This window comes from Thamnophis elegans, chromosome 13, assembly GCF_009769535.1.
Source record: "Thamnophis elegans isolate rThaEle1 chromosome 13, rThaEle1.pri, whole genome shotgun sequence".
Taxonomy (NCBI): Eukaryota; Metazoa; Chordata; class Lepidosauria; order Squamata; family Colubridae; genus Thamnophis; species Thamnophis elegans.
In genome coordinates this window covers 732,477-754,710 of record NC_045553.1, presented here as the reverse complement: position 1 = coordinate 754,710, position 22,234 = coordinate 732,477, and the positions used below count along the sequence as shown (strand labels likewise).

At 52.3% G+C, this 22,234-nt stretch overlaps 1 protein-coding gene across 1 annotated transcript in view; it reads right to left on the bottom strand.

The window, feature by feature from the left end:
- The window catches only part of CORO1C (coronin 1C), a 32,151-nt gene extending 13,034 nt beyond the window's left edge, over positions 1-19,117 (bottom strand). The window contains exons 1-2 of the mRNA XM_032229622.1: positions 19,029-19,117; positions 3,461-3,660 (exon numbers count right to left, since the gene is read on the bottom strand). Coding sequence (XP_032085513.1) covers positions 3,461-3,655 — 195 coding nt within the window. The 5' untranslated portion in view covers positions 3,656-3,660; positions 19,029-19,117. The remainder of the gene's footprint in view (positions 1-3,460; positions 3,661-19,028) is intronic.
- Positions 19,118-22,234: the final 3,117 nt, after the last annotated feature.

The following is a 22,234-nucleotide window of genomic DNA, read 5'->3' as shown; positions in this document are numbered from 1 at the left end:
CTCTCTCTCATTCTCTCTCTTTCTCTGCCCCCTCTCTCCAATGTCAACGATAAGGGAATCCAAGGGCCCTGCTCCATCGCTCTTGGGACAAGGAGGAGCGTTCAAGGCCCAAGAGAGAAAGAGAAAAGCCTTGGGGAACAGAGGGGGGAGCCTGGCACCCCCTAAGAGAAGAGAGGGAGAGGGGAGAGGGAAGCAAGACTAATCAAGGCTCAATCAGATGGAGAAGCGAGACTGATGGGCACCCTCTCTCAGCCTTGGCAGCTTCAAGATGGGTGGACTTCAACTCCCAGAATCCCCCAGCCTTTGGTCAGAGGGTGGGTGTGCAAAAGCAGAAGCCAGCTGAGCAACGCACAGCACCACCGAACGGGAGGGGCCTCACCCTCGGCAGCCGCAGGCAAACAACTCGCACACGCTTCCTGTGGAAACTGTGAGCTGGATCTTCCGGGAGGGGACGACCGGCCACAATAGGAGAGAAACCTCAATGAAACTTCACCCAAGCAGGACAAGAAGCGGCTTTTGTCCCTACAAACGGCACGGCGGCCCCCCCCCAAGAGAAGCACACACCACCTTACCCCAAAAGAAAGGAAAACGCAACCCAACATCCACCCTTCCGTGTCTTTGTGCATGGACTGGTTCATTTCTTGAAGGGAAACTGTTTGGGAGAGGGGGAAAAGGGTCTCCCCTGGAGCCTGGGAGCCAGCCTGCCCCCCCCCCCTCTTCGGCTTTGGCCCCTCCCAATCTGGAGCCTTTTCAAGAGCAGAGCAGGCCTTGAGCACCGCAGACTCCAGAGCGAAAGGGAGGTGGGGGGAATCTGTATTTGCAGAGTAACTCCTGGCCGATCAAGGAAAGGGAAGCCCGAAAGGAGGAACTCCACCCCAAAGACAAAGTTATGGCTTGGGAGGGGGAAAAAAAATCTTCCTGGGGCTTTCCAACAATTATACGATTTCCATGGACGGGGCTTCCGGAAAGCAAAGGGAGGGAGGAAGCTCTCTTCGCCTTTAGCAGGGCTGAGAAACACCCTGGGACTAAGCCACCTTGGGCGAGGCGAGAACTTGGCTATTTGCCACTGGCTTTCGTGTCACCTGGTCAGAAGGCTCCACTTGAGTTCCCAGCGGCCTCAGCACCTGGCAGGGGATTCTGGGAGCTGAAGTCCAGCCAGTTTGGGAGGAGTCCCTGGTGGGGAAGGGAAGCTCTGATGCCAGGGAGCGTTTGGGGATTCGGCTGGGCGTCTGTCTCCCTTCAGTTTCCCTGTCCAAAGTTCCTTTGTCGTCGTGAAACAAAGACTTCTGCGGAGGAATGGATTTCCTTTTGCAAGCCGGTGCCTACTTGCTGCCCTTCCAGCCTCCTTCCTGGAAGAGGCGCTCTGGGAACACCGGTTCCCCACCTGCTGGGCAATTTGCTCCGCCTGGGCTGCCCTCCCCCCCTGGCCAGGCTCCCTCCCAGGGCTGAGCCCAGCCCAGAGGGTGCAGGGCGGGGAACGCCCGAAAGAGCCCAGGGGGAAGAGCGCGTTAACCCTCCTCTTCCTCCTCCTGACTCAAAGCGGCTGCAGCAGGCAGCTCCCAGCCAGCCCTCCATCCTGTGGGCTCCGAGTGGCCAATCAAAGCGGAGGGTGGATATTATTCAGGACAGCTGCAGCCGAAAGAGCTGGAATGGCCATATATGGTAAAAACCACTGCCAGGGCCGTGGAAATGCTGCAGCCCCCGTGGGGGGGGGGGAAGGTTGGAGGCTCACAATATACGCGCACGCTTCCTCTCCAACGGAGCAGCGCCGGAGGGAAACGGGCTAGAAGGGGAAGGAGGCTGCCAGCAAGCCCGAGGGGGCCAGGGGCCCTGCTGCTGACTGAGCTCCCCCCCCTCTTTCTGCTGCGGGGGAGCAGGGGGCAAAGCTTCTGGGGAGAGAGAGGGGGGAAAGAGCTCCTTGGGCAGGCTGGGGGCGACCAAGGGTTGCAGCTGGCTGGGGAGGTTCAGCCCCGGAGTCCTGAGCAACTCCCCTCGCCCTCCGAGCCTCCCCGAGTTTTCTTGGCTCGGCCTTGGGAGCAAAGAAGGAAGCTAACCTCTTCCCTGGGCTGGGAATCAGCGAGGAGGGAGGGAGGGGGAGGCCGGCGCAGCTCCGTGACTCATTGCAAAGGGATGTGGGTTGCAGGGAACGACTCCACGCTGGCCTCCCTCAACACAGGAGAGGAAGAGGAAGAGCCAAGCCTCTTCCTCCATCGCCCGCCTCTCAGGGGCAGAGAGCCACCGGGGGAGGGCTTCCCCTGCAGGGGGGATTGGGGGGATTCTGCCTCAAACCATGTGCCCCCTGGGAGCACAGCTAGCTCTGCATCCTTCTTAGGAAAGGGCTCATTGCCCTCATTCCAATTAGATCGCATAGATTAGGCCTCCTCCGAGTTCCATCTGCCAGTCAGTGCTGACTGGCAACTACACGGAGGAGAGCCTTTTCAGTAGTAGCTCCGACCCTTTGGAACGATCTCCCCGTGGAGATTCGTACCCTCACCACCGTCCAGACCTTCCGCACAGCCCTTAAGATCTGGCTATCCCGTCAGGCCTGGGGATAAAGATAATCTGTCCCCACCCGAATGATGAATGAATGTTGCTTACTATTTTACTTCTATGTATTGTTTTGCGTCTATTGTCTGTACCCTCCCTCCCTTATTTTATGTAAGCCGCCCTGAGTCCCCTTAGGGAAAAGGGCGGCCTATAAATACTAATAAACTCAAACTCAAACACACGCACCACAACAGAATGACAGCGTTGGAAGGGACCCTGGAGGTCTTCTAGTCCAACCCCCACTGATCAAACGGGAAGCCCGATGCCCATGATGGAGAACATGTGGCACGAATGCCACAGGTGGCACATGTCACCCAGCTCAGCTCCACTGCACATGCGCGTGTGCCTCCCGCCGGGCAGCTTTTTTTGGGGGGGGGGTCTCTGCCGCTAAATGTGTTTTTGGTTTCCGGAGGCTTCAGGGAGGTCTGCTAGGCCTAAAAAGGGCAGCTGGAGGAGGGGGTTCGGTGCCTCCCTGCGCCTCGTTTTTGATCCCAGTAGGTTTCAGGGAGGTTTGCAAGGCCTAAAATGAAGCATCCATGGACGGGGGGAGCACACTGTGCAGGGGGACGGGGTGCCTTACATGATGGGTGTGGGATTATGGATTTCAGCACGCGAGGACCATCCCCGCCCCGGGCCATTGGAGACGAACGGCTGCCCCATTTCTTCTTCAGTCGCTGCCCTGGAGGGAAATCCGAGGTAATAACGGAGGAAGGGTCAGCGGTGGTCAGGTTGCTATAAATCACCAATCTGCCTTTTGGACGCTCCAGGGGGCCAAGGGCCAGAGAGGAGTCTTGCCATAATGAATCTTGCCGTGTGGAGGCACATTAAAGCTACGGGGGTCGACAACGCTCAACATTACAGGAACGGAGGGTGTGTGTGGGGGGGGTGGGGGGCAAATAGCCCCCTGACTTACCTTCTGCAAAGGCAGAACAAGGAAGGCTCCACCCCCGCTGGCTTCAATGATTATTGCCACGAATTTGGGGTTGACCGCGCAGAAGGAGCTGTCCCACGTGACACGGGACACCCGGATGTCGTCGTAACACTGGTCATTTTTCACCGCCTGGCCGAAGACGTGCCGGAACTTGCTCTGTCGTACCACTCGTCTCATTGTTTCTGCAGAAGGGAAGGTGGGGGGGGGGGAAACAGTTTTATCCCGTGGGAAACGGCCCAAGAGAAACCCTACTGGCCAATGGGGAGGGGGGGCTCGGGAAGAGGGGCAGTCGCAGCTTACGATTCAGCTCCCACCCCCCCACCCCGGACAGGAACTGACATTTTGGAAGCCATCTTCCTCAATCTGGGCAGCGTCCCCAACCAGTTACAGGTGGTCTTCGATTTACGACCACCACAATTGAGCCCGAAATCTAGATTGTTAAGTGAGACATTTGTTTCTCGTTCGTTAAACAGACGACTGAAGTTCTTAAATTAGTGAGACTGTCTTTTTTTTTTAAAGTGTTTTATTATTTTTCAATTACAAAAATAAATATTCCATCTTTCCTTGCGCAGTGTGTCGTCTGGGTACAAACATCTCTGTGCCACCAGCTTTTCTCTTTTGCCATATTAACCTTATTTCCCTAAGCTTAGTATTATAATATATTAAGCATTTAAACGTTATAAAACTCTCCGTTTTTCTTCTTACTATCTTCCAGTAATAATATATCAACACCGATAAACATCATTATTCTCATCATACCCATACTAACAGTTTCCATCTTATTTATATCTCTAAGTGTATTGTCTACTTATTTTTAAACTGTCTTCATTTCCAAACTCCTTTTTTATTCTCCAACCATTGGTAAAATACTTCCCAAATCATATAATATTCAGTTTGCTCTTTCTCCTTAATGGCTAACGTTAGTCTGTTCATTTCCGCACATTGTAATATTTTCCTTATTACCTTCTCACCCATAGGGATCTCTACACTTTCCCAATGTTGCGCAAATACCATTCTAGCTGTGGTTAATACATGAATGATTAAATACACAAGCTCTTTATTATAAATTTCAGGTAGAATTCCCAGCAGAAATGCTTCCGCTCAATACTTATTTCTTTGCCTCTCCACAGTGACGCAGCCTTTAAGGGAATCCAGCTTCCCCTTTCACTCTGCTGGTTGCAAAAGGGGAACCCGGGACTCTGGGACCGTCGTAAATGTGAGTCGGCAGTCAAGCATCCGAATGCAAATCACCTGACCATGAGGGGATGCTCCAGCGGCCGTAAGTGTGGAAACTGGCCGTAAGTCGCTTTTTTCAGTGCCATTGTAACTTCAAGCGGCCACCGTTGTAAATCAAGGACTATCTGGGCCCTTCACTGGGAATGCAGGCTGCCTGAAGGGGAAATGCCCTCCGGCCTGTAATGTTAGTTTTCCAAATCCGTTCCGATCATTATTCAAATTTAAAACCCAACAATATTTGCATGGCTGCCCTAGAAATGAGACAGGTAGATTGTAACAGGTGCTTTGTTTAATGTATGTTAATTGTTTTCGTTGGAAGAAATCTCAACAGCCCAGCCATAGACAGCCGAGCAAAAATACCTCGAAACCCCAAACAGCATTTTACTCAAAACTGCTACCGAGGACGTAAACTGACTCATTTGTAAAGAACCACCGAAATCACCAATTGCTAAATCAAATATATTGTGGAATAACTGTCCAATATTTGCAACGTTTTTCATTTCAGGCGGCCCCAAAAAAAGAATTGCAATTAGCTGGTTTTGAGACCTGCAGTAAACCGTTAAGGAAAAAATGGGATAACCTACTGCGAAACAATGGAGGGTTTATTTAAATATCGCTCCGATCAACATTGAGCCGAGATTTGCACAATGAATATCTCTTCTTTCTTTGGCCTTCTTTAAAACAAAGGGAATAAATTGAAACAGACTCTCTGCTCAAGACGGGGACTATCTGGGCCACATCTTCCCTTGCCAGCATCCCGGCTCCGTGGAGTTTTTTGGCAAAGCCTGCCATCCTTCCAAGTAGCTGCAATTTCGGTTTCCAGAATTTCCCCGTTGGGGGGGGGGGTGGGGGGGATTCTGGGCTTGGCAGGGGACCCCCTTGGAGGGCACCAGGCCAGACGACCGAAGGGACACCCCCCCCCCCGCGTGCTGCAAAGGGCACTCCTGCACATGGCTACACACACACACACCCTTGCATCCATGCCTCTTGCAAATAAGGATTAGGGGCGAATACACACTCCGCCACCAGAGCTAAACAAAGATAACCTCTCATCCCTTTTCAGAAAATCACGGGATGAAGACCGGCAGCCGAGGAGGATGTGAGCCAGCCGGATTGAAGGGAGAAAAAAAGAAAAAAGCAGATGTCAGAAACACTAAAACCGCCAAACATCCTGCTTTGCTGCCTTTTGAATAATGCTGAACTGCAGAGGCACCGCCATGCTCTGGTCCGTACTGGGAAGGGTGGGAGCGAAGGAAGGGCAGCTTCCTTCAGGCTGGGGTGGATCCGGTGTCTCAAAACCCAGCAGGCCCACCTCTCACGGCGATGAAACCAGGGGGACATCGGTGGCGATTCTGGAAAGCAACCAGACCGACCGCCACGGAGACAGTGCGATTCCCCAGGGAGGAAAAACGCAGCAGCCAGCATTCTGGCGAGCCTCCTGGGAGTCTCGGGGGGTCTTCATCGGGGATGCCCATCCACCTGGGAATGGAACGGCGACCTCCAGCTGCTTCGGGACAGCTGCCGAAGGGTCCCGGCGTCCGCGCAGGCCTTGGGACCGCTGAGCCGGAGGGGAGGGAAAAACACCCTCCACCCTTGAGCAACGTGGGGAACGGTGGGCCGCCTCTGGGGTCAGGGATATTTCGCAGGCTGCCGAGCAGATGGCTCATTAGTGCAAAGAAGGCGCCACCGCTGCTCCTTCTCTCGCGGGAAGGAGGGAGGGGGGGTGTTGCTTCCCCGTGACCCTGCCTGGCAGCTCCCAGCGCCTCTGGGCTGCTACTGAATGGAGGGGACCTGCCTGGGCTGCAGATGGAGAGAGTGGTTGGGTCAGCCACAGGGGGAACAGAAGGGCGGAGGAGGCCGGCTCTGGACTGACTCCATCTAAGTGGACTCTGATGCTCTGACCAAGGGTGTGTGTGTGTGAAAGAGAGAGAGGGAGGGAGAGAGGGAGGGAGAGAGAGAGAGAGAGAGGAAGAAATAGTGTATAAAGGCAGATATCTCTTTAATGCTAGTTTTTACACTCTGGCGATGTTAGCAGAGGCTAACGAAAGCTAAGTGAGCAATATATTTTAAGTTCTGGAGATGGCGATGTCCGTTTCTTCTTTTATAACTACACCTGGAACTTGTTATATATATATATTAAACACTTGCTATAGATATATTTTATATATATATATATATATATATATATATATATATATATATATATATATATATATATATATATATATAAATATATATATATATATATATATAAATATATATATATATATATATATATATATATATATATATATATATATATATATATATATATATATATATATATATATATATTTATTTTTTTTTTTCCAGGAAGCATGAAGCCTGAAGATGACGAATGAGACTTCATCGAAACGTCGCCAAGACACTTCCAATTTTACGCGGGAGAAAACCTGAATAACCAAAGACCTACATACTAACACCCGCGAAAACCTCAGAAAACATACATACATACATACATACATGTATATATAATGCATATACATATTCATTCATTCAGGGATTGAGCTGGCTGTCTCCTAGGGAAGATTTTCTATATTGCAATTTTTAGGTGTGGCTGAAATGCCCTGCGCATGAAGTCACCCCGAGAGAATTTAATATTTTGGAAGTGCCCCTTTTCCATGGAGTCTGTAAATTAAGGCGCTTGAAGTAGGAGAAAGCTGAGCATCATTTCTAAAAATGGGCACGAAGTTTAGAGCCGATGTGCCACAGCCCCGTGGATATATATTTTTCCCCTTTTTCTTTTGCATATATTCTCTCTCTCCACCCACCCAGAGATTTCCACCTTGCCAGCCATCCCTTTTTCTGACTTCTCAGCATGCAGGGACGCATGGGACAAGAAGCGACGGGTGGTAAGTCATCCAGGAGGGAAGCAACGCAGCTGGAAGGAAGGAGAAATTTCCTGATAGTGAGGACAATCAATCGTTGGACCGACTTGCCTCCAGAAGTTGTGAATGCTCCAACACTGGAAGTTTTTTTTTTTTTTTTACATTCACAATTATATGATCTCATAAGTGTTATTAATAATATGTATTTATAACAATTTTCCCCTACAGTTGACAATATACTTGAAGATTGCTTTTTTAACATCCCATAGATCCATCTTATCTTACAACGGTCCTACTTCTTCTTCCCTCCCTCCCTCTTTCCTTCCCTTGTTTCTTCTCTCCTACTCCCCTTCCTTCCCTCCCTCCTTCCCTTTTCCTCCTTCTCTCCTTCCCTCCTTCCTTCCCTCCTTCCTTCCTTCCCTCCTTTCTTTTATCCCTCTCCTTCCTTTCCCCCTTCCTTCCCCCTTTCCTTCTCTCCTACATTCCCTCCTTCCTTCCCTCCTTTCTGCTCTCCTTCTCTCCTTCCTTCCCTCCCTCCTTCCTACCCCCTTTTCCTCTCCCCTACTGGAAGTTTTTAAGAAGAGATTGGACAACTGTCTGAAACGGTGTAAGGTTCCCTGCCTGAGCAGGGGGTTCGACTGGAAGACCTCCAAGGTCCCCTCCAATTCTGTCATTCTGTTAGACATTTACGCTCTGTTTTCCCCAAGTGACCCTTGGCAGGTTTTTCCGATCAGGCTCCTTTGCAAAGCAAAAAATATAATAAGGAAGGGTGGGGCTTGTAGGGAACGGTGGTCCCATAACCGCGAAGGCCCAATGAAGAAAAATGAGCCAAGGTTTACCTCCTGCCCGAGAGCTCAAAGAGGGCCGCGCTCTCATCCCCTTCAAAGCTCTGGAGCCGCTGCTTTTACCTAATTAGGTGTTGCAAGATGCCAACGCTGCTCCTTCCCCTTATGATAACGCTGTGGGTGAGGGCAGGGGAGGGAGAGATAGAGAGGAAGCAGCTGAGGATTCACGGACTGTACATGTTGGCTCACTTTTTATCACAGTGGCTGGAAGGAAAAGGGAACCTGAAATTATTCTTTTGGGGGGGGTTATAAGGAGGAAGTTGGGGGGGCCACATACGCGGAGGAACTTCCTAATTTTAACGAGCTCATTAATTCAAAGGCTTCCTAATGTTTCCTCAACCACATTTGGGGAGAAGATAAAAGGAAATCCATAGGCTTCCTTTGTTCATCCTGCACCACAGCTTATAACTAACTGGAAGAGAGAATAAATTGGCTTTGTTTTGCCCTGGTGTTAATTGCTCTTGAAAGCCACACCTCCCTTCCCATAGGGAGGAGACCCCCCCTCCAAGCGCTCCCACATAAGGGGGGGGGCATCGCTGATATCTACAATTTCAAAAATTAGCAGCTCCTGCAGTTGAAGGTCGAAGTTTGACCCAAACGGGGTTAGTCAACCTTGACAACGTGGAGGAGGCAGGTGGGCTTCACACCTCCCAGAATCCCCCAGCCAGGAGCAACAATCCTGACCCAACTGGACATTTAAGGGAGGCGGAGCTTCTGCGGGCAGATCTGCAAGGCTTCCATGTGCTGTCAAGGCAATTGCAACTCTGGCCATGGTGAATGAAATGCCCACGCTTAAAAAAAAGGGAATCCAACGATTGTCCTCTTTCAAAATTCAGGTACGTCAATCTCCCCCAGATTCACAAGCGGACGAGCCATCTTGGTGGAGTCAACTGCAGCTTCAGCTTTGACAAGCAGGGAAATCCTGGGACACCCTTTTCCTTCTTCTTTAGTTGTTCTAAGACAGGGGTCCCCAAACTTGGCAACTTTAAGACTTGTGGACTTCAACTCCCAGAATTCTCCAGCCAGCAGAGCTGGCTGGAGAATTCTGGAAGTTGAAGTCCACAAGTCTTAAAGCTGCCAAGTTTGAAGACCTAAGCAAACTAGAACTTCCAAACATGGCCAGGTATATTGATGAATATTAACCTCCACACCGTTATTCAGAACAAGCCGGAGAAAGATGGTCTGGAAGGTACGACTATCAAGAGTTTGGAACATGGTAGCAACCACGGCTGGAAGTGAAGGAGACCCAACGGAGAGGAGCTTCCAATCTACCAGGTACCTTTGGAAGGATGAACTAAGCTTATTTTTTTTAAAGAATTTACTAATGCCCCAACCTGCCACAAGGTACATATTCGCAGTGGGGCTCAGGCTCCTGTTTGCAAGAAGCTCTAAAGAGGCAAGTAAAGGAGACCCCCTTGCTTGGAGGGCACTCGACCGGTGTATGCATGAGGAAGCACATCCTGCTGTAGAAGTGACCGGAAAAGACACCACAAAGGCAACAAACCGCACTTAAGATTATGAAGAGCAGATTCTTAGAGAAAACAAACACAGCAGCGCTCAATCGCTCGGTTTCAACCATTCTAAAATTTCCAAATTGCAAACATCGCGAGCGAGCGAGCGAGGGTGCGTCCTTCCGGTCCTTGGCTACCCCATTTTCTCTGGGCCTCCCCTCTCTTCCCTATTCTGCTTCGCCTCCATTTATCAGGGGGGTTAAAGCAAGCACTCGGTTTCCTTGCTGGTGCGCAATGACAACCTCACCGTGGGAACCCTCGTTCTGTGGCTGTATTAACAGGCGAGACTGCTTCGGTCAACCAGCGAAAAAGGAAACTTAAACGTTCAGCTCTTGAAAACAGACAACAAGATCTTGTCAATTTCCCACAGCAACTCAGACCACAAGCATAGAAGCGAACAGCTCAGGAAAAGTACAAGAAGTCTATTTCGCAATTCTTCGGCGAGGAACAAGCAGAGCAACGCACGGAGGCTTTCGGCATGTCTCGGTTTCAACGGCCGTGTGAGCCCCCCCCAAACACAAGATTAGCACTAGCTGGCAGGAAGGCTTTCTGAAGGACATGCACCTGTGTCACGCACACTGCCAAAGGCGTCCGTGCACCGAATGGCGTGTGCCACGAAAGCCCGATGGACCACGGGAGCAGAGAGGCTCTGGGCAAAAAAAAGCCCTTGTGAAAATTGCTCCAGGCCGAATGCAAAGATTGAAATTAGAATATCCCACTAAAGTCAAAGTTTAGGGGCACCTAAAAAGCATGGCTGGAGGGAGGGGGGGTTGGGAGCTGCCCTTCAGAAGGATTATCCGGACACCCCTCCCCCCCCCAAAGTGGTCAATTCCTGGTCTAAATGACGATTTCATCCCCAGGAAGTAAAACTGGTTTAAGTCAAGTTCCCCGCCGATGTTGGCATTTTGTGTACGCACCCCATTTTAATTGACAACCAAATCAAACGTCACTGACCCCGTGGCCTCATTCACACCACCGTTTCCCCCCTTTGGGCTTAGAGAGAATATTCCCCATTCCTCAGCGTCAAATCTACCAAGTTTCATTTATTTCATTTATTATTATATTTATATGCCGCCCTTTTCCCCCCGAAGGGGACTCAGTCCCACTCAAGTCCCACCATGACGGTGGCTGGGAAGAGGGCAGCCCAGGGCCTTCCCTCCCCTTCTCTTGGGTGCAGCTCTAAGTCACGCTCTTTTCCTTCTTGGCTTTTCCTTTCGCTTTCTCTCTCTCTCCTTTTGGCACTTTCTTTCCCTCCGCGACGGCCTGTTTTTCTTATCAGAGCAAACGGGCTCATCATGTGACATGAACTTCCTTGGTCTTGCAGCGAACTCTTGCCCAGGCTGTGTGTAAGGTTTCCTCCAGAGTTATGGCTTAATAGCCTTGCCCCGGGAATTATTTTATTCCGAAATGCACTCAGCCTCTAGCAGGTAACCTTTGTGACACGAGGACAGCTTGGGAAGCCAAGAGGACCTTTTGGGGGAAAGATTTCTGGCAGCTTTGCACATCACAAGGCGGCTGTGAAGAGACGAGCACAGCTCGTCCTTCAGCTTCCGCGGCTGCTGAACGGGGCCCAGTTAAGAGGAAAGGCATCCACCTACAGCTCCCAGAATCCCTCAGATCCAGCACAGCTGTGCCAGCTGATGCTTTTGCACCTCTGGCTGGCGAAAGGGCCGACGGAAGCTGCTGGAGCCAAGGCAGGAGTGAGGTTGACGCCTGAAGGGGAAAGTTGGCACCTCTTGATACAACGGAACCTTTCCAACAAGAGCATAGAAGTGTCTTCTTTGTCCGGATTTCCCCCGGCTCCGAGCCTGGGTTCAGGCAACAGAGCCACTGCTCAGCTCTGGAGGAAGACCACAACTCCTCATGCACTGATGACGTTACCTAGTGCGGGTCATGGAACGTCTGCAAGGAAACCAAGCTCAGAGAGCCCCAAGTGTCCACCCTGAGCCCCCAACATTCTCCTTTACGGAAGTCCCTGAGCACCACCGGAAGAGCAACAGCTCCACGTTCACCCAGCACCTCGTTCTCAGAACCCAGCTTCCCTTCCAAGGACTTCCCCACAGCCTCTCCCACACCTGCTTTCCCAAAGCCTTCCAAGACCTCTCTTGGAAAGGCCCTTTAACCTTTCTCATATCTCTTCTCGACTGGGAGTGACCTCCCCCTAAATGCAGACGTTGGGGTGAGAGTCTGCCTTCTGGCCCAGCTTCTCCTCCTAACCCCACTGGCGGGGAACCCTGGAAATCGCGGTCGAATGCACGTCTGGAGGGCAACACAAGGGGACGCGGAGTTAAGAGCCGAGGTGGCGCAGTGGTTAAATGCAGCACTGCAGGCTACTTCAGCTGACTGCTAGTTCTGCAGTTCGGCGGTTCAAATCTCACCGGCTCAGGGTTGACTCAGCCTTCCATCTTTCCGAGGTGGGTAAAATGAGGACCCGGATTGTTGTTGGGGGCAATATGCTGACTCTGTAAACCCCTTAGAGAGGGCTGAAAGCCCTATGAAGCGGTATGTAAGTCTAACTGCTATTGCTATTGCTCAGAGCTGAGGTGGCGCAGTGGTTAAATGCAGCACTGCAGGCTACTTCAGCTGACTGCAGTTCTGCAGTTCGGCGGTTCAAATCTCACCGGCTCAGGGTTGACTCAGCCTTCCATCCTTCCGAGGTGGGTAAAATGAGGACCCGGATTGTTGTTGGGGGCGATATGCTGACTCTGTAAACCCCTTAGAGAGGGCTGAAAGCCCTATGAAGCGGTATGTAAGTCTAACTGCTATTGCTATTGCTCAGAGCTGAGGTGGCGCAGTGGTTAAATGCAGCACTGCAGGCCACTTCAGCTGACTGCAGTTCGGCTGTTCAAATCTCACCGGCTCAGGGTTGACTCAGCCTTCCATCCTTCCGAGGTGGGTGAAATGAGGACCCGGATTGTTGTTGGGGGCAATAGGCTGACTCTGTAAACCGCTTAGAGAGGGCTGAAAGCCCTATGAAGCGGTAGATAAGTCTAACTGCTATTGCTATTGCTATTAAGGGGGGAAGCCCCACCTTGGAGTCATCTGCTTGCGGGGAGAAGCCTGCAGAGATATCAACGGAGCCTTTCATGGGAGGCAGATTGAGAGCCACTGTTTTAATTCAAGGCCTCTCAAAACTCAGAAAATTTGCATCCTGCTGGATTTGGGGAAGTTCAAACCACAGGGGGGCTTCCCGCGCTGACTTGGTACAAATCCCGGTTTAGGACTCGGGGGGGGGGAGGGGTTTGTCCTCTGCCCCTATTTTATAACTTTGCCCATTCGGCCTACCCTGTGGACAATTGAGAGGAAGGTCTCTAGAAAGGGAAGCATGGAAAAGGGGCCAGTAAGGGAAACCCAGCTCCTTGAACCCCCAGCCGAAGCCCCGCCTGGCTACCCCCAAGCCAGGTTTTACTCCACTGCCACTAGTGACATCTGAATGGCGCGATGTTTTTAGGAGGAGATGGATTCCTATAAGTTCTTCTGAATAGCAATAGCAGTTAGACTTATATACCGCTTCATAGGGCTTTCAGTCCTCTCTAAGCGGTTTACAGAGTCAGCGTATCGCCCCCAACAACAATCCGGGTCCTCATTTCACCCACCTCGGAAGGATGGAAGGCTGAGCCAACCCTGAGCCGGGGAGATTAGAACAGCCGAACTGCAGATAACAGTCAGCTGAAGTGGCCTGCAGTGCTGCACCCTAACCACTGCGCCACCTCGGCTCATTGGACACCCAATCGCTCCCTTCTAATTGGTTTAGACTCTGCTTGCTGGCATTATTTGGATTTCACTGGGACTTAAAGCGTGGGAAGAAAGGGAAAAATAATTGCATTACGACAGATAAGGGCTATCTATCTGCCCCTTCCTGGCCAAGAGCTGCCCAGAGCAGATGCTCCTTCTCTCCACCCACTCTTGACCCTGATCCTCTGCAGGGGAAGCACCCCCCTACACACACACACACCAACCCCCACAACAGCTCCTCAAGATCGGCTGCCCTGCAACAATGGAAAGGAGGGAGGAAGAGGAGGGGAAGGAAGAAAGGAAGGAAGTAAGGGAGGGGAGTAGGAGAGAAGGGAAGGAGGAGGAGAAGAAGAGAGGAGGAGTGGGGGAAAGGGAGGGGAAGAAGGAAAGAGGAGGAAAGGAGAAGGTGGAGGTTGGGAAGATGGAAGGAATAGGCTTGTTGCAAAATAAGGTGACAAGAAATTCACCTGTTCTCTCCATTTGTAAGAAGATTGTGATAAACGTCATCAGTTCATTTATTCATTTATTAAATTTATAGGCCGCCCAATCCCGAAGGACTCTGGGCGGCTTAGATATATGTTAATAATAGATATATGCTAATAATATTTACAAGAATGTATATTTGCGAGCGTATATGGAAGGAAAAAAAATAAAACTTTATAAAATCAAAAGATCCGGTGCCCTGAAATGCTCATTTACCCTCACTGGTGACACCCCAACTTATGAAGGCTTTTGATGAACTCCATCTGAGTTCTTTATGGGAGGGTGGGTTTTTTTTTTAATTGCCCTTGAATTTTTCTGTTAACTTCATTGTTTGGCCAAGCTACTTGCAGCCAGTTACTTGGTGGAAACAATCAGACTGTCCCCCCCCCCCCCCAAATGGGAACACCGCAGGCTCCAATGCGGCTTATCTATCTCTATATATATCTCTATCCGTCTGTCTGTCTGTCTGTCTGTCTGTCTGTCTGTCTGTCTGTCTATCTATCTATCTATCTATCTATCTATCTATCTATCCATCCATCCATCCATCCATCCATCCATCCATCCATATCTCTTATCTATCTATCTATCTATCTAGAGCTGAGGTGGTGCAGTGGTTAGAGTGCAGCACTGCAGGCCACTTCAGCTGACTGCTATCTGCAGTTCGGCTGTTCAAATCTCACCGGCTCAAAAGTTGACTCAGCCTTCCATCCTTCCGAGGTGGGTGAAATGAGGACCCGGATTGTTGTTGGGGGCAATTTGCTGACTCTGTAAACCGCTTAGAGAGGGCTGAAAGCCCTATGAAGCGGTATATAAGTCTAACTGCTATTGCAATCTATCTATCTATCTATCTATCTATCTATCTATCTATCTATCTATCTATCTCTATATGTCTGTCTATCTATCTATCTATCTATCTATCTATCTATCTATCTATCTATCTATCGGATTGTTGGGGGCGATATGCTGACTCTGTAAACCGCTTAGAGAGGGCTGAAAGCCCTATGAAGCGGTATATAAGTCTAACTGCTATTGCTATTATCTGCATGTCTGTTTTATGCTTTTGCCAACTCCCCAGCAGCCTCCAGTGGTCTCCGAGAGAGAGAAATGGAGGCGTCCCTCCAGGAGGGTCCCACAAATCAGATACCCCCGGCCTGTCATTGGCCTCACAGGACTGGTAGGGCTGTGGCTTCCTAAACTGAGGACCCCCAAGGATCTCTAAGGAGGCATCCTTGAGCCTTCGGAGAATGAGGTGGAGAAGGTACGACATGCAGCCTGGAGGGGAAATGCCTGAAAGAGGAGGAACTGGCCGCACGCCTCCTCAGCGAGGCAACCCAAATTTTAAACAACGGCGCACAGTCAGTCTTTCCGAGCAAGTCAAAAGCCAAACGGGGTTCCTTTCCCAAGTCAACAGGCGTGTAAGACAACTGGAAACGTTATCAAAAACCAAACGGACGTGCCTTGCTCAAACGAGCCATTTAATGGGATTTGCTATGAATGGGTTCAACTGCAGGACGCCTGCAATAAATTTGAAATTATTAAGCCTCATTTGACCTTCCCTTCCCTTCTGGCCGGCTTCATGATGACACGAACATTAGCTCTGCCAGCCATGCCTTTCATCGCGGGGATTTCTACCCTCCGCTTCGCACGCTCGGTGCCTTTCCCGGATTTAGCCGGTGCCAGAAGTATAAAGATTGCAACTGGGGCCAACTTTAGGATCTCCCAAAAAGCTCTCGGTCCCACGGCAGAACCGACCCAAGGCAGAAGCAGCAGAAGCAGCACCCACAAATTGTGACCCCCCCCCCCCGAGAACTGTCTGGGCAGCAGGGAGGAAAAATTGCTCCACTCCTGGGCTGTCCGTGTGTGTGTGTGTGTGTGTGTGTGTGTGTGTGTGTGTAGGCAGGCTGTTGCCGCCTTGATCTTTTATCTCTGTAAATACAACCTTTAGCAAGCAGGGCCCTGGCCAGTAGCACAGCCGTGTCGGCAAGTTGCAGCAAACCTCCTCTTGTTTTTTTTTCTGAACAAATAAAAAAGGAAAAGGGAAACCACTTTTCTGCCAAGCAAGTTCCTTTCCTCGCTCCAGGTTTCTGCCCCACTGACACCAGAGCCCCTCCTGCCGGACCCTCCCCTGGCTGCTTTCCAAGGGCCTTGGGCTGATCTCAAGTGGCTTCGGCCCAGGAGATCGAGCGGGATCCACCGTTGGGATTAATTCTCAGTGATTTCAGCAGCAGAAGATTCCTGGGATTGGTTCAATTTACTTGCAGGCTTTCGGCTGAAAGAAGCGACGGCGTTTGGGAGACGGCAGGAAATAAAGGACACCCAGCGGAGGCTCGTACATACCAGCCCTAAATTGCACAGCCGAAATAAATAAAAACGTGGCACTCGCAGTTCTGCAATGCGAGGACAGCCTTTCATTCTGTTCTGGGAGCCGTAATTAATTCCTGCGCTCAACATTCTTTTGACTTTTCGCACAAAATGCCCCACGGTGGATCTTGGAATTCAGGTCAGTGTCTGGACCTCCAGATGTGAACAACGGCCGTGCAAATCGGGAGCTCGGTGGAATGAAACTGCAATAATAGTTTTTGCACGGAGGCAGAACGTTGGGGTTCATAGTGGAAGACAGCTTTGCACACCTCGCGCTGTGCAGAGCGAACGTCTTCTTGGCTCAATCTCCTGCTCCCTTTGGGCTCCAAAGTGTCACCCGGGGGTCAGAAGATTCGGGATTCTCACAAACAGAGGCCAGGGGGGGGCACTCAAAAAGCAGGTAAAGCAGCCGAAGGAAGGTCAGAAGCTTCTGCATGCCAGCCATACATCATCTGGCACGGAGAAGGCCCTATTCCATAGTTTGGACTCTGGCATCGGCCCCACAGCCAGTTGCCAAGGGAATTCTTCCCCAAGAAAATATGTTGCTCGGGAGCCAAAGACAACGCATGGGCTAAATGACAGCATTCGCCAGCAATGAGGGAAGGAACATTCACACTCAACACACAAGCAGGGTTAACTTTTTTTCCTGCAGCTCAGATTCATCAACAGCTAATTACGACAACAGCAACAACAACACCCTCCAGCTAACCAACTTGCAAACAGTTTGTTTTCTCACGCGTCGCCACAATGTTGTGCAGTTCCCTTGCACAAGGAAATGCCCAATTGTTTCAAAATAGTTTCAACAATCCACCCATTCATTTGCGATTGGGAAACGGTTGCACGGGCCCTGCTCCCAGAACCCCACAAATGAACATTTTCGTACCAGAAAGAGATCAGCTGGGGAGCTGAAAAGGAAGGAAACGCACATGTCCTGCCTCTGTAGGTGGTTCCTCTGAAGTCAACCTCACAGTGGCCCAGAGTGAGGCGAACAACTACGAGAAGAGCCTTACTCATCCTTCCCCCCCACCCTCTGCCGACAAGCAAGGATCTCTCTTGGGGGCGGGGGCGGGGGAGAGCCAGTGACACAGGCACGACAGAGGGCTGAGTAATGCCTCCCCGTGGACTTTGCAGCCAGCCCTGGAAGAACAAAAGGCTCGCATGGCATCTCCCACACAGAAGCAGCCGAGGGTTGCAATGCTGAAGGCCTGGCGAACCAACTGTTACACACACACACACGCACCCATGCACAAATGTTTGCAGAGGGCAAGGATCCTTAGGATCTCTGACGCCCCAAGCACCAGCTCAAAGCAGCTTCCGGCATGGAGGAAAGCAGCCTCACCAGCAATGATGCCATCTCTGCTCTGGCTTCCTGCAGCCGGTGCCTTTGCCCACTCGCCATGAAAGCCGTGATCCAGAGGGTGCCCCCCCACCACCACCACAGTCCCCTTGCCCCTTGAGTGCAGCTGCCTGGCACTGTCTCATCAGGGAGTGCCCATCACCCCCACACAGGGCCCTCCTCCTCCTCCTCCTCCTCCTCTCCACCTCTACCCATTAACCTGGATCTGGCTCTTCCCTTGGCACAAGGGCACCCTGCCTCCTTCCCCAGAGCTGCACCCAGACCGCAGCGCCAAGTCCAGCCAGCCCCTTTGCAGGCCAGGCGCCCCTTCTTCTTCTTCTTCTTCTTCCACCTGCCCGGCCTGGGTGGGCACCGCTCCGTGCTTCCCCCTCCCCACCCTCTGCACGCGTGCCATCATCATCGGCCGCGGCTTCTTCCATTGGCACAGGGGCATCGTCTTATTGCAAACGCCGCCCACCCGTCAGACCCTGCCCGCAATTGTTCCCGGCGGGGTCACCTTCTCTGCCCTCCCGGCTGCCCCCTCCCCAAACCCAGGCCGCCCCTCCCGGCACCGCCAAGGCAACTGCTGGCCGGCTCCCCGAGGAAGCCCGCTGCCCCTTTGCGGAGGCGGCCAGATCCGTTTCCTCGCCCGGCTGCAATCTCCGGCCGGAGCTTTTGCCCTGCCCGACGGAGCCTTCGTCCCCCGCCCCGGCTCTGCCAGCGCTCACCCCTGCCCGGGTGCGACGGAGAGGCGCTTGGCAAGTGCACCGCAACCTTTGGGGCGGCCCCGCCGCTGCAGCACCGAAGGGGCTGCTGGACTACAGCACCCATCAGGCTGGGGCGATGACGCACTCGGGGAGCGGGGCGCCCTGCAGACCCCCAAAAGCGGCAGGCGGGCTCCTGGGGAGGGGGGCGGGGACTCCCAGGCTGCGGAGGGACATGTGGGTCGGGGAGCCGATGGGATTTGTAGTCCAGAGCCTAACCCTAACCCCTCCCCGGGGACCCCTCGGTCAGCCCCTGGTGGCCGAGGGGGGGGGGGTTGAACCCAGGCAGGCGAGGGACACCCCGGGAGCGCTGGTCTCTCCCCTTGCTGCGCACCATGGGAGTTGTAGTGCGGGCGGCCCAAGAGCCGGCCGGCGCCCCCTCCCCCTGCCGCCGCCCCCGGCGCCCCCTCACCTGGCCCTCCGCTGCCGCCCAGCAGCCTTCCGCCGCCCCAGAAGAGCCTCGCCGCGCGAAGAGCCCGCAGAGCCGCCGCTGCCGCCGCCGCCGCCTCGCACTGACTGGCCCGCACGCGCGGGGACCGGCCGCCAGGGGGCGGGGGGCGGGGCCGCCGCGCACATGCCCCGCCCATTGCCACGCCCCCCTCCGCCGGCCGCGCCCCGCCGCGGAAAGCCAATCGACGCCCGGCGCGCCTGTCCGGCTGCCCAATCCAGACCGCGGAAGAGGTGGGGCCCGCCCGGGCGAGCGGCCCGATTGGCTGATGGATTTCTCTCCCGAGCGTCTTTTTCCCCTATACGCGCAGCCGCAGAGACGCTCCACCGACCGGCTAGGCACCTGCTGTATGCGGGCTACACGCGCCGGCGGTTCTCACGTGCGGTTGGGCGCCGGAGCCGGGTTGGGGGATGGGTGGAGATTTCCCGGGCGCCTTAAAAGTGGCCGAGGTTCAAAATCACTGGTAGTGAAGGGGGGACACCGCCTAACCTTCCTACTGCAACCCCCATCATCCCTAGTCTTGGGCTGCTCTGGCAGGGGATGATGGGCTTTGCATTCCTGCAAATCTGGAAGAGCTGAATCCACAAACCCTGCATAATCCATTGCATAATCAATAAGCGCACCGTATTTATTCAAAGAATCCAGGCTGAATGCTATTTGTCAACACAAAACACACACACACCCCAATGTTGCCCTGGAAAGGCCAGCTGGACGAAGAGCCCAAAACTCCCCCAAGGGGAATTACTTCCAAGACGTCCCTCCCAGGACCACAACTGCCCAGCAGATCATCCCCATTTTATTCTGGATTCAGAGTCTTTAAACGGGCAAAGTATCATTTGGGTTCACTTTCAGGGAAAGGGGGGGGGGGTGCTTCCCCTCCCCTGCAAACCTCTTGTCCCTTTTAAAAGTGAGCTTGATCTCCTATTTCACCTGCCAGAAGCCTACAAAGGGCTCTGATGCTGCCTTGGGAAATAGCATTTTCCTTACCCAAAGGAAATTTATTTATTTATTTATTTATAAGACTTATATACCGCTTCATAGGGCTTTCAGCCCTCTTTAAGCGGTTTACAATTGGATAAGGAAGCACAGGCGTGTGTGTTCCCTTCATGGCCTTCATTTTTGACCGGAAAGAGATGCTGCGGAATTAAAAAGAAAGAAGAAACAATCTGCAGGAACATCTGGGTGACATTTTTCCCTTGGAAAAAAACAGAAAAATCACTTCTGAGAAATGGGGCTACAAATATTACATGTACCAACCAAGGAGACCAGAGAAAGCCGTAGCATCCGATTCATCTGCCCAGGGAAAGGCCTCTGGTCGCTATCTGGACTTCAGATCTCCTTACTCCAAACCCAACAAAACACACCAAAATCACCATTATTTGAACCGCAACAAGTCCCGAAGACTCCTGCTGGCCAAAGCATAGTTATTATTTATTCCATGGTCCTCTCTGCATACCAAAGGTGAAAATTCCTAGGAAACAGTCTGAAGAAGCACTCAAGTTAAAACCCGAATCACTTTTGAGCCGCTATTTGAGGATCTAACACAGTATTTCTCAACCTTGTCAACTTGAAGATGTCTGGACTTCAACTCCCAGAATTCCCCAGCCAGCATTCGCGTATAAACAATTCAGTGTCTAGGACAGTGTTTCTCAACCTTGGCAACTTGAAGATGTCTGGACTTCAACTCCCAGAATTCCCCAGCCAGCATTCGCGTATAAACAATTCAGTGTCTAGGACAGTGTTTCTCAACCTTGGCAACTTGAAGATGTCCGGACTTCAACTCCCAGAATTCCCCAGCCAGCGAATGCATTCGCTGGCTGGGGAATTCTGGGAGTTGAAGTCCGGACATCTTCAAGTTGCCAAGGTTGAGAAACACTGATCAAACATAACACACAATCTTACCTGGTTAGCCTCCTCCTGGGCAGCCGCGTTTAAAAAGCCACCTTTATTTTAGGCTCTGGTCTCACCTTTTCTAGCAGGTGAAGCATCTTTCTCGGCTGCCGGCTTCCGCTTTTCAAAGGTCTTCTTCACATCGGCGACTTTCAGAGACTTTTCCTCCTCCTGTTGCGTTGTTCTCGTCCTTTGCTGCGGTGGCAAAACAGGCTGGGCCGTTTCTTCAGGAGTTTGGCACCCTTCGCTGGAAGCGCGAGGAGGACACAGCAGCATCACCACCATACTTGGAGAAGACTTGGAGGCCCCCTTAGGCTGGGCTACAGCTTCAGGGCTCTGCAAACTCTCCACCGGACTGCAGGAATCAAATCCCAGTTGGAGACCCTCATCGTCCTTGACCGCAAGGGAGGGGCTGCAGGTCTGCTTGGGGGGCTTCCTAGTCTGGGGAGAAACCAAATCGAGACTGAGGACAGCGGACCTCTTCATCTGGAGGCCTTTGATGCTCTCAGAGTCCTGTGGCTTCCCTTCTTCACCTGCGTGGCAGCCACTGGGAGCCCTGGCAGGCCGAGGGAGACCATCCGCCATTTCTTCGATGACCATTGCTAGGTTGTTGGAGATTTCTTCTTCTGCTTCTTGGCTTCTTTGCCCCGGTGAATTCTCCGTCTCTCCGTTTTCCTTCCCCGCAGAGAACTCCAGCCAACTCAGGATCCCAGCCTTGCTTTCCTCCCCAGGGGAGTTCAGTACGAGCCTGTTGACTTGCCTGCTTTCCGCACCGCTGCTGCTCTCCGAATCCGACCGGGAAATCTGCCTCCTCGGGGGTCCCCCGGGAGCATTGGTCATCTCTCTGCTCCCACCTGCAGCTTCTCTCTCCCAGCTTTGCTGGCGGCCAAAGTGATGTATTTGAACCCAGGGCCAAGTGCGGCCTGTCATTTCCCTTTCCGAGGGAGAGTCGGAGGGGTGGAATTCTCCCTGGCTGGTGACGATGCTGAGCTTGGCTTCTTCCAGCCTGTAGAAAAGAGGATTCTCCTTCCTGCCTTCTTCCGAGCATTGCTTTGGAGACACCTGCATGGCGCCCAGCCCCTCTGGGCCCTTCCCGCACATCTGCACCCCTCTCTCCTCCAGGCTTCGGTTCAATTGTATTTCTCTCGTGGACACCTGAATGCAGCCCCTTCCCGACGGGCTGCCACCGGCTTCCTGCTCTGCCATCGAAGCCCAAGCGTTGTGGGACGTCCTGGAGGTCTTTTGGAGGTGTGAAGGCTGCTTGGTTTGAATCCCGCTGC